The sequence below is a fragment of the Callorhinchus milii genome, unplaced genomic scaffold (assembly GCF_018977255.1).
Source record: "Callorhinchus milii isolate IMCB2004 unplaced genomic scaffold, IMCB_Cmil_1.0 Scaffold17, whole genome shotgun sequence".
Taxonomy (NCBI): domain Eukaryota; kingdom Metazoa; phylum Chordata; class Chondrichthyes; order Chimaeriformes; family Callorhinchidae; genus Callorhinchus; species Callorhinchus milii.
In genome coordinates, this window is record NW_024704758.1 from 3,502,821 (window position 1) to 3,514,213 (window position 11,393).

Consider the following 11,393-nt stretch of genomic DNA (forward strand, 5'->3'; position numbering starts at 1 on the left):
CTCTGCTACAGTGTCCCCTGTCCTGCACTGGAGAGTCAGGCAAGATTGAGTTCAAGTCCCGCCGTGGGGCTGAAGCCTAAACTTCCTGACCCAGAGACAAGAGTGCTACCACCTGAGCCAAGCCTCCACACCCTGTGGGAGTCTCCCCTTGGCCCTGGTATTACCAGAGCCCATTAGTGCTTGATCGCGTAACTTGTTTGCCTAGTCCCGGTTCTCTTATTTCACTGTCATTAATGTTGACTTTTTTTGTTCTGAATTTTCCCTGCTTAGGTGTAATTCATAAACAATTGTACGTTTCTAGGTAAGGGAATTTCTCATGTTCTTGCTGCCCTCTTGCTTTAATCTTGCTCTTTTTCTGCCTTTGTTCCCTCACAACCGAGTTCAAGGCTCAACCAATTTGATTTTTCATCTGGTTTAGAATTCCAAGGTGTCTCGAGCCCCTGTTGCCTATCCAAGACATTGCAGCCTGGCTGTTCGCTGCTGTTTGCTTAGTGCTTTTCACAAGCTTTCCATCGTTACTGATATTGAATGCCATTCAATCAAATCAATCCAGGATTGAGCTGGTGGAAAAGACTAACATTTACTCCAGTCCCCCACAAAGTCTGAATGTTGCTGTCAGACCTATTCAAATTGAAGCTCACTTTCTGAGTGAATTGCTTTTTTTAAAAAAAATCAAGTTGGTTCAGCAATGTTGCTCTCCGCAAGACCCCATAACTGAGGTGATCAAAGCTGAGCCACAGCTAGGGGCTGCTTTCTCTACTCGAACACTGACCTGTGCTTCACTGAACTTCACTTGTCTTGCTTTATTTATTCCAAAAGGGCACCTTTTCAGGACATTTCCTCCTTGGGTAATCTCTGCACTGCACAATCTGGGCTGCATGAAAATCACCCATGACAGGACTAGACTATACTAGTCTCCAATCTAAACTACCTTTTAAAATGTGGAACTTGGTTTCAATTTGTGGACTAGGTCCCCCTTGGTGACATCATCCGCAGACATGGGGTTAACTTCCACATGTATGCGGATGACACCCAACTCTACCTTTCCTCCTCTACCCTCAACTCCACGACCACCGATGTCCTGACAGCTGTCTGTCCGACATCGAGTCCTGGATGAGAGACAACGTTCTTCAGCTCAATGTGCGCAAAACTGAGGCCCTCCTGATTGGCTCACGTCAGCGCCTCCGCACCTCAGGCGCTGACAGCATCAACATCCAAGGCTGCACTCTCCACCTCTCAAAGCCATCAGGAACCTCGGCGTTCTGTTCGACCCTGCGCTGTCCTTTCTCCCCCATATCCACGCCACAACTGGCACCGCCTTCCATCACCTCCGGAATGTCGCCAGACTACGGCACTACCTCACCCCTCACGCTGCTGAAACTCTGGTCCACGCCTTTATCACCTCAAGGCTGGACTATGGGAACTCTCTCCTCGCCGGCCTTCCCGGCACCTCCCTCCACAAGCTGCAGGTCATTCAGAACTCTGCAGCTCGTGTACTGTCCCGCACCAGGCTTCGGGAACACATCACTCCCACCCTCGCTCGCCTCCACTGGCTCCCCATCCCCCAGAGGATCGAATTCAAGATCCTCACCCTCACCTACAAGGCCATTCACGGCCTCGCTCCCTCCTACCTCTCCGACCTACTATCCCCTACCTACCTGCCCGTACCCTCCGTTCCTCTGGCTCCGGTCTGCTCCACATCCCCCGCCCCAACCGCCCTACTATCGGTGGCCGGGCCTTCAGCCTCTCAGCCCCTAGGCTCTGGAACTCTATCCCCCAGTGCCTTCGCCGCCTCCTCCCTTTCCTCCTTCAAGGCCGGTCTCAAGACCTTTCTCTTTGACCGTGCCTTCAGCTCTCCTCTCGACTCTCTACCCCCTCCTCGCCCCTTCCCTCCCCTCACCATTTCCCCCCCAATGCTCGGGTCCTGCCCAACTGTACAGCGCCTTGGGACGTCCCCCCGACGTGAAAGGCGCTCAATAAATGGAATCTTGTTGTTGTTGTAGGTGTGCAGATGCCAAGCATTGGGCATCACTCAATTTTTTCCATGTCATTTACAGAGTGAGGTGTGTACATCTATCTGTGTGAACATTGAAAGCTCTGCTCAGCAAGATTGGAATTGGATATGCCTTGAATTGTGGACCATGGCACAGACAGCTTATTAGTCCATTAGACCTCATTCTTCTAAGATACCAGTGCTACTGTCTTCCCATTACTTCATCCGTTTCTCAAATCAGTGCCTCTACCACGCTCCCTGGGAATCCGCTCCAGCCATTGATTACCCTCTGTATAAAATACTTTCTGGTCACTGACTTAAACTTGTGCCCTCATCCCTAATACCTGTGCCCTCTTGTCCCACCCCTTATATATGGTAGAACACTGCTTAACCACACTCTGACTGTCCGCATGTCTATATGTCCTTGAAGTAAAGTCTGGCTGCAGTGTCAACTATTTTTAGATGCATCTAAGTTTGTGATTTTACCTGAGTAATGTGAGGTGGAGAGATTTGATCAGGTAAGTACAGAAACAGACACACACCCACACAGACCACAGAGACACACAGAAGGGTACACCCAGACACGCTGATTTTAAGCGCTCTGGGATGCTGCCCGGGGTGGAGAGCGCTATATAAATGCAAGTTGTTGTTATCTGCTCTGCTTCCTGGTCCCAATGAGTGCAGATATTGTCCCTGCTGAGATATCTGAGACTGAAGAGCTCCTATCTTATCTGTTTATTCCTCATCTCTCCAGCTCTACCAACTGGCCTCATTGTTCTCATTCACTCAGCCTGACCAGAACACTGTACAGCTTCAATATGCTCTGACCTGAACAGGTTTACCAATGTATAACAACTTGCATTTATATAGCACCCTTCACATGGTGTAATGTGTCGGAGATCGCTGACTTGTAGCCAAACATCTGCCTGTATCCTTCATGTTTGTGAATTGACTGACCAAAACAAATGAGCTCACAATCCTGTATCACTTCCAACCCTCTGACAATCCTCCCGTCAACAGTGCGAGGAGCACCTTGAAAGGATTATAGCAGATCTGGCACTTGTTTGGGGGCTGGTCATTTTAGCCTTCGAATGTTGCTGCAACTAACTCGTCATCAACTCTCCACTGTTTCGGTGAGAATACACTTGGCTTCAGGCTGAGGTTGGACCGAGAGCTGAGGAGCAGGCCAAAGGCTCAGTGAGCAGCTGAGCTGTAAGGACTCTGAAGAGCCCAGACTTGATCCCATATCTTTGCAAAGTTTTGTGACCTGAGCTACCCTGGAACATTACTAGAGAGTCGAGCAAAGAAGTGCATTGGGAGCATCTCAGCTGAACCTGACCTTTCCTCACCAATGTCAGCAATGCGCCCCCCCCCCCCCCACCCCCCCCCCAAAACACATTCACACAAGCATTCATCCTTCATCCTTGCTGATTCAAGCTCTGCCTGGCCATAGCCGTTAAGACCAGTTGTAGCCTCAGTTGCTGTCTCAGCTAAGATCGTACACAGTCTCGCAGTCCACCTCACAGACCTGGTGCTGAACTGTCCTTTAAACTCCACTTTCCTGCTTTGACCCACTCAGCTTTCCCCACCTCTGTCATATTGCCCACTTCCGCCACTACCTCATTTCCCCCACCTTGCCCACTCCACTGTTGACCATCAGCCTTTCAAGGTCCGTCTCAAGGCTTTCCTCCTTGACCGCGTCTTCATTTTCCGCCTCCCACCCCTAGCTTGGGTGCTGGCCAGGACTATCCACCCAATGTGAAAGTCACTGGAAAACGTAAATCTGCCCATTATCAGTAGCTTCGCTTAACTCTGGGATAACCTGCCCAGGACAACTCTGGTTCTCTTCTTGATTGAGGGGGCACAGGGGGTGGGGACAGTGTCGATGGGGGAACAGGGTCGGAGGTCGATTTGATTTGCTGCAAATTTCCTTCCCTTTGAGGAAGTCGCTCATTAGGAGCTGAGTGTCAGGCTGCACCGTATGACTGGCGGGATGGTGTGGCTCTGAGTTGCTCCCAGCTGGTTACTGATGTAAATGTGTGGATCAAGCAGCTTGTGTGTCAGCCTCTGAGGCACTCTCACCTCTGAGTCAGAAGATTGTGGTTTAAGCTCCATGTCAAAACTTGGAATCGCGTAGTCTGGGCTGACACTACTGCAGCGTGGGGTGCAATGTCAGAGGTGAATTCCTTCGGTTGAGACGTTTCGTCTGCCTGGTCAGGAGGACGTTAAAGATCCCACGGTACTATTTGAAAACAGAAAGTAGTTTCTCTCTCCCAGTGTCTTGGCCAACAATCAAATTGGTCATTCACTCCAGGACTGTTTGTGGGATTACCTGCTGTGTGAAACTGGCTGCTGTATTTCGCCCACAAAATACACAGTCACTATACTTTATAGTGTATCCTGTGAAGCGCTTTGAGATGTCTCAACGATATGATGAGGTGCTGTATCAAATGCAAGGATTGTTGTTGTTATCCCCCGTGTGGATTAGGCATGTTGAAGTGTTCTGGGATTGGGACCCATTGCGTGGCAATGTCGTGGCCATTCTCACCAACACCTCACCGCTAAACCCGAGGAGCTGAATATCTGCGGGTTGTACCACGGCTCAGTCTGCAGGAGTCTCACTGTCTTCGGCTGGGCTGACACAGCACAGTGAGTGAGATACATTTGCTGACTGATTTGATTCTCTCTTTGCAGAAAGAGCCCAACCAGCCTGCTGAGTGCAAGCAACAGTGAGTGGTCCTGAGGAAACGCCATTGCCTAGAGAGTGATGCCTACGGTGAAGTGTATCGAATTACCCTGCAGATCAGGGCACCCTCCCCGACTGCAGCACAATGTTATTAAGCTAAACACTATGTTAAAATGCATGGGTTGCTCTTTAACTTCAATTTTTTTCCTACTTTTTTTGGCTTGTACAGCAACGATTCTCTACTTTAATAACAAGTTTGAGACTAAAGTCATGGAGCGTGCACTCTGCGACCAAAGGAACGCGGTGTGAAATGTAGTGAGTGTTAAATGCGCTTGTCACTTGCAAACAGGGCAGTTCTGCTCCATGTTGCGGGCAGTGGTTTTTCATGGAGTCTTGAGGTGCATCTCTCCTGTGCTGCCCGTGTCAGCAGCCTCTTCGATTACAGCCCTTCCTTCGCCATTCAGACTCCTATTTATAGTCATGAATGTAACTTGAAAAAGCTTTGTTGTTCAGATCAGACAGATTGCACCATTTTAGGTCCAAAACAGATCGTTCAATAAAGCCACCAGGGAGGCATGAGAGCTGCCACCCGCCCTGGACCTGGGCACGACCACGCCACCTCACAGAGGATGCACGCCAAGGCTCTGTGACAGGCATTGTCGGTGTCTTGTGGAAGTAAAATCGTTAACACAGATCTCTATTTTTTTTTATTTGTATTAACTGTGAGTGTCCAGCACACCGCACTGTGTCCAGGCATAGCCAGTGCTCCAGCCTTATCTCGTTCTACACAGTTGTAATGTATCTTAATATGCTGTTTTCAATTTGTACAGAATAGCCAGAGTATTCTAATAAAGTTGTGCAAACATTAAGATGTGAAGTTGGTTTTGTTTTGGTCGCTCTCTTATCGCCACCAACGGCTGAGTGTGGTGTTCGAATTCAAGATCCTCATCCTCACCTACAAGGCCATTCACGGCCTCGCTCCCTCCTACCTCTCTGACCTACTATCCCCCTACCTACCCGCCCATACCCTCTTTGACTGTGCCTTCAGCTCCCCTCTCGACTCTACCCTTCCTCGCTCCCTCCCCTCACCCTGACCATTTCCCCCCTGCTCGGGTCCTGACCCAACTGTACAGCGCCTTGGGACGTCCTCCCGACGTGAAAGGTGTCAGCCTGGCTCAGCTGGTAGCACTCATCTTTGAATCTCAATGCTGGGAACTTTGAGCTCACAGTCCAGGCTGATACTCCAGCAAAGTGCTGCACTGTCAAAGGTGCTGTCCTTCAAATGAGACATTAAACTGTGGTCGTGTCTGCTTGTTCAGCTGCTCAGGTATGGGCACTGTTGGGAAAGAGAAGGGAGTTTTTGTGTCCTGGACAATGATCCCCCAGATAAACAGTAAACATTCATTTTACATTCCAGCATCTTGTGAATCAGATCGGAGGACCCATAGTCACACAACCAGCGCGCACAGTACAAACAGAAGACATTGGAGTCCTGTAGCTCAGTGGTTAGAGCAATCTAGCCATTTCTTGAATGTACAGTGAAGGAAGGACAAGAACAGAGCACATCTGAGGCTGATTCTGTGACGGTTTCTCATCCAATTCCTGAGCTAGGCGGGTCCTCGCTACTCCAGGACACTGCTGATAATGGCCCAGACGAGCCTGGCTGATTGGCAGGACTTAGAGAGGCAGACGGTCATTGTGTTGGAGAGGCAAAATTGTGCAAATTGCTTAAATTCAGCCTCGGAAGCTTTTTGCCCACAAAATATACAGTCAATTCACTTTACAGTATATTCTGCAAAGTGCTTTGAGATGTGATAAGGTGCAATATTAAATGTAAGGATTATTAATATAAGCTTTTAACAGCTGAAATGACTGGCCTCCAGATTAAGATGACTTTTCACCAATTCTAAGATGGGACGGGTTTATAAAGTGTACGATTGGATGGAATTTGAACTCTTGAGGCTGTTTTGAGTGGGTGTCGGCAAACACAGGGCTTATTCACTGCCGTTCACTACAAGAAAAGCCACGTCCTGTACTGGGTTAGTGGTTGTGAATGGGGAGCCCGTTTGGGTCACAAAGGTCCCTATTCAGAAGCTCACAGATCTGGTCCCGGCGTCTGAAGGGGCTCATTACCTAATGCTGGGGGAATGTGACGTTCAGGGTAATAACTAACCCGGTGTCATTGCTTTGTTCCCACCAACTCTGAGACGCCTACGAAAGGGCTTGTGTGCCACACAGACAGTGATCGGTGCTGAGTAGCCCGGCTCCCATCTCACACAGTTTGGGGCTGATGAATGCCACGTTCCTGGTTCCCCCTCCACTACCCCACCCTGGTGTGAAAGGCAGTGACAGTGAGCCTGACCCCAATCCTCAATTAACAACTTAACTTTACACCATTTATACAGCCCCCGTCACACTGGGTAGTGTTTACACAACCCCCGTCATACAGCGAGGGTTTATACAGCCCCCTCATACAGGGCAGTGATTTTACAGCCCCCCCACCCAACACACACAACGGGCAGTGTTGAGACATTGCGGGGCTGCTCTGGGGATTCCTGCAGAGTTGGCTGGAATCGTCCGTCATCGTCTATTCCAGGAAGTGAGGTTTATCTTTCAAATTGCGTCAGAGGCCGAGACAACCACCTCACCGCAACCCTCCCTGGATTCCACACATTGCCCTCACCGGAACCTCTCCTTCTCTCTTACATACTCCCTCCCTCCCTCCCTCATTCACTCGCTCACACACAGACTCACTTACTCACACGCTTACCCACACTCACAGTTGCTCACACTCTTGTCTCAGGGTCAGAGGTTGCAATGGTCACAGCTGGTGTCCCCCTCCCCACACACACACCTTGAGATCCGTATTAGATCGGGTGACTTTAATACATAATAATCATCATATTCGATGCAGCGCTTATAACATTGAGACGTTTCAAAGCTCTTCTGAGGATTTATTGTGAAGTGTAGTGACTGTATTTTGTGGGCAAACACGGCAACCAAACTGCACACAGCGACTTTCCGCAAACTGCCATGAAGTGGGTGAATCATTTATCGGGGCAGTGTTGGAAGGACACCGGGAGAAACTCTCTGGATTTCATCGGACTAAAAAAATCCCACTTCACCAAAAAAAAAAGGCCGTTTTTCCAAAAGATTCCCAGGAACGTGACAATCCCATGAATGAAAGAGAGAGAGAGAAAGAAAAAGGCACAGACAGACAGAAAGGAAAGAGGATGACAGAGAGAGAGAGAGAAAGAGAGAAAGAAAGAAAAAGGCACAGACAGACAGAAAGGAAAGAGGATGACAGAGAGAAAGAAAAAAAAAGGCACAGACAGACAGAAGGAAAGAGGATGACAGAGAGAGAGAAAGAGAGAAAGAAAGAAAAAGGCACAGACAGACAGAAAGGAAAGAGGATGACAGAGAGAGAGAAAAAGAAAGAAAAAGGCACAGACAGACAGAAAGGAAAGAGGATGACAGAGAGAAAGAGAGAAAGAAAGAAAAGGAAAGAGAAAAGGAAAGAGAAAAAGAAAAAGTCAACCAACACCCCCGACCCCCCCCCCCCCCCCCCGGGGGCTGTGAGTCAGTGTGGATTTCCCGGAGCCTCTCCCCTCGGGGCGGGCGAGTCCGGACACGAGTGGCGTTCACAGAGCGGCACAGAGCAGGGAGGCGCCGCACACACACACACACACACACACAGTCGCCGCACACACACACAGCAGTGCCGCACAGAACAGTCGCCGCACACACACAGAGCAGTGCCGCACAGCGCAGTGCCACACACACACAGTGCCGCACACACACACAGAGCAGTGCCGCACACACACAGAGCAGTGCCGCACAGACACAGAGCGGTGCCGCACAGACACAGAGCAGTGCCGCACACACACACAGAGCAGTGCCGCACACACACAGAGCAGTGCCGCACACACACAGAGCAGTGCCGCACACACACACACACACACAGACACAGAGCCGCACACACACTCTCTCACGCTGAGCCGATGGGGGTGAGTGCGGGTGTGGAGCCGGAGCTGCTGATGGAGGGGGAGTTGGAGAAGCGCAGTGAGCACCTGTTCCAGCTGTGGGGCCGCCGCTGGTGCCAGTTGACCCGCGACAGTCTGCGCCTGTCCCCGCGCCGAGCCCGAGCCCGAGCCCGAGCCAAGGAGCTGCCGCTGCGGGACATCAGTAGTGTGGAGTGTGTGGAGCGCGGCGGAAGGTTCACGTACTTCACCATCGTCACCACCGACAGCAAAGAGACCGATTTCCGCTGCGCCGCCGACAGCAGTTGGAGCGCAGCGATCACTCTCGCGCTGATCGACAGCAAAAACCGCCGCGCGGTGCAGGGCTTCCAACTCCAACACAGCGGCCAACCCGAGCGGCCCGGGAGGGCGCCCTGACCCCCCCCCACCCCCACACCAGGTCAGTACCCCCCCCACACACCCACACACCCACACACACACCGAGCGGCCCGGGAGGGCGCCCTGACACCCCCACACCCCCCACACCAGGTCAGTACCCCCCCACACACCCACACACACACCCACACACACCCCCCCCCACACACACACACACACCCACACACACACCGAGCGGCCCGGGAGGGCGCCCTGACCCCCCCACACCCCCACACCAGGTCAGTACCCCCCCACACACCCACACACACACACCCACACACACACACACACACACACACACCCACACACACACCCACACACACCCACACACACACCCACCCACACACACCACACCCACACCCACCCACACACACACACACACACACACACACCCCCACACACACCCCCACACACACACACACACACCCCCACACCCCAACACCAGGTCAGTACCCCCCCCACACACCCACACACCCACACACACACCCACACACACCCCCACACACCCCCACACACACACACACACACACACACACACCCACACACACACCCACACACACCCCCACACACACCCACACACACCCCCACACACCCACACACACCCCCACACACACACACACACCGAGCGGCCCGGGAGGGCGCCCTGACCCCCCCCCACCCCCACACCAGGTCAGTACCCCCCCCACACACCCACACACACACCCACACACACACACACACCGAGCGGCCCGGGAGGGCGCCCTGACCCCCCCACACCAGGTCAGTACCCCCCCACACACCCACACACACACCCACACACACACACACACACCCACACACACACCCACACACACCCCCACACACACACACCCCACACACACACACCCCCACACACACCGAGCGGCCCGGGAGGGCGCCCTGACCCCCCCACACCCCAACACCAGGTCAGTACCCCCCCCCCACACCCCCCCACACCCCCCCACACACACCCCCACACACCCCCCCCCCCCACCCACACACACACCCACACACCAACACCAGGTCAGTACCCACCCACACACACACACACACCCCAACACACACCCCCACACACCCCAACACCAGGTCAGTACCCCCCCACACCCCAACACACACCCCCACCCACACACCCACACACACCGAGAGGCCGGGGCGGGCGCCCTGAGCCCCCCACACCCCCACACACCAGGTCAGTACCCCCCCCACACCCCAACACACCCCCCAAAACCAGGTCAGTGCCCCCCCCCCCACCCCAACACACACACCCCAACACCAGGTCAGTGCCTACCCCCCCCCACCCCAACACACACCCCAACACACCCCAACACCAGGTCAGTGCCTACCCCCCCCCCCCCCCCCACCCCAACACACACCCCAACACACCCCAACACCAGGTCAGTGCCTACCCCCCTCCCACACACACACACACACCGAGCGGCTGGGGAGGGCGCCCTGAACCTCCCCCCCAACATTTTAACCCAGAATGTTTGAGTTAGTTTGTAGTCTGATCTGTTCAGAAACGTGTTGTCTTATTCCCCACGTGTTAATATTTGTCGGGTGGCCAGGCGCTGGCTGTCGGTTCCCACTCTCACGGGGGGGGGGGGGTGAGAGCCAGACAGACTCACACCCCAACAATAAATCGCACCCCCCCCAAAAAAAACAGTTGCCGATTGCCAACTTGGGGGCGCGCAACGCGTGACCTGTGACAGCCCCAGGCACTGGAGCTGATCCGTGAGAGTGAGAGCTTCACGCCGCACCTTTCACGTCAGGAGGGAATGTGTCACAGCACAGGAGTCAGTGTCAAGTGTAGTGACCGTGTAGGTGATGATGGGGGAACTGATGGTCTATCTCTCTTTACAGGACCACTGCTTCTATTGAGGAAGAATCTCTCGACGAGTTTGGACCAAGGGACCCCGGGCGGAGATCGATGGAGTAATTGCGGCCACAGCGACGAGCTGGTCTCCCCCACTCTGCTATGCCGGGAGCCGGGGGCAGCCCCTGATCTCTATTTATTTATCTATTGCGGAATCTCAGAACTCTGGCTTTCTGCTTCAGCTGTTATTGACATTTAAATTATTTTATAGTCTTAAGTTTGCATATTTATTAAAAGTCTCTTTTTCAATACAATGATTCCGTGCTTGTTGTGAATTGAGTGGCTGAGGTTCGGGGGCTGACCCCAAACACGGTCACTGAATGGCGTCTTCGGTCGCCCTCCCACCTCTCTGCCTTCCCTCCCCCCTCTCTGCCTTCCCTCCCCCCTGCCCCCACCCCTCCCCCATGCTTGGGTCCTGACCCTTGACTGTCCAGCGCCTTGGGACGTCTT

The 11,393-nt window shown here is 52.9% G+C and overlaps 2 protein-coding genes across 6 annotated transcripts in view; both read left to right on the forward strand.

The window, feature by feature from the left end:
- The window catches only part of nap1l4b (nucleosome assembly protein 1-like 4b), a 48,421-nt gene extending 42,873 nt beyond the window's left edge, over positions 1-5,548 (forward strand). The window contains exons 15-16 of one of the 5 annotated variants that reach the window (XM_007887383.2): positions 271-301; positions 4,688-4,748. In XM_007887383.2, coding sequence (XP_007885574.1) covers positions 271-276 — 6 coding nt within the window. In that variant the 3' untranslated portion in view covers positions 277-301; positions 4,688-4,748. Of the gene's footprint in view, positions 1-270; positions 302-2,057; positions 2,310-4,687 lie in introns of those variants that run through there. The other 4 variants (XM_007887384.2, XM_007887382.2, XM_007887385.2 and 1 more) reach the window with 4 other exon arrangements.
- A 3,088-nt stretch (positions 5,549-8,636) lies between these two features.
- On the forward strand, positions 8,637-11,194 carry LOC121850330 (pleckstrin homology-like domain family A member 2). Its single transcript, XM_042341502.1, has 2 exons — positions 8,637-9,098; positions 10,931-11,194. The coding sequence occupies exon 1, from the start codon at positions 8,681-8,683 to the stop codon at positions 9,074-9,076; it is 396 nt and encodes a 131-aa protein (XP_042197436.1). The 5' UTR covers positions 8,637-8,680; the 3' UTR covers positions 9,077-9,098; positions 10,931-11,194.
- Positions 11,195-11,393: the final 199 nt, after the last annotated feature.

What these genes read in the sequence shown, in the direction of transcription:
- LOC121850330 (XM_042341502.1), top strand. Translation starts at nt 8,681, where the DNA reads ATGGGGGTGAGTGCGGGTGTGGAGCCGGAGCTGCTGATGGAGGGGGAG.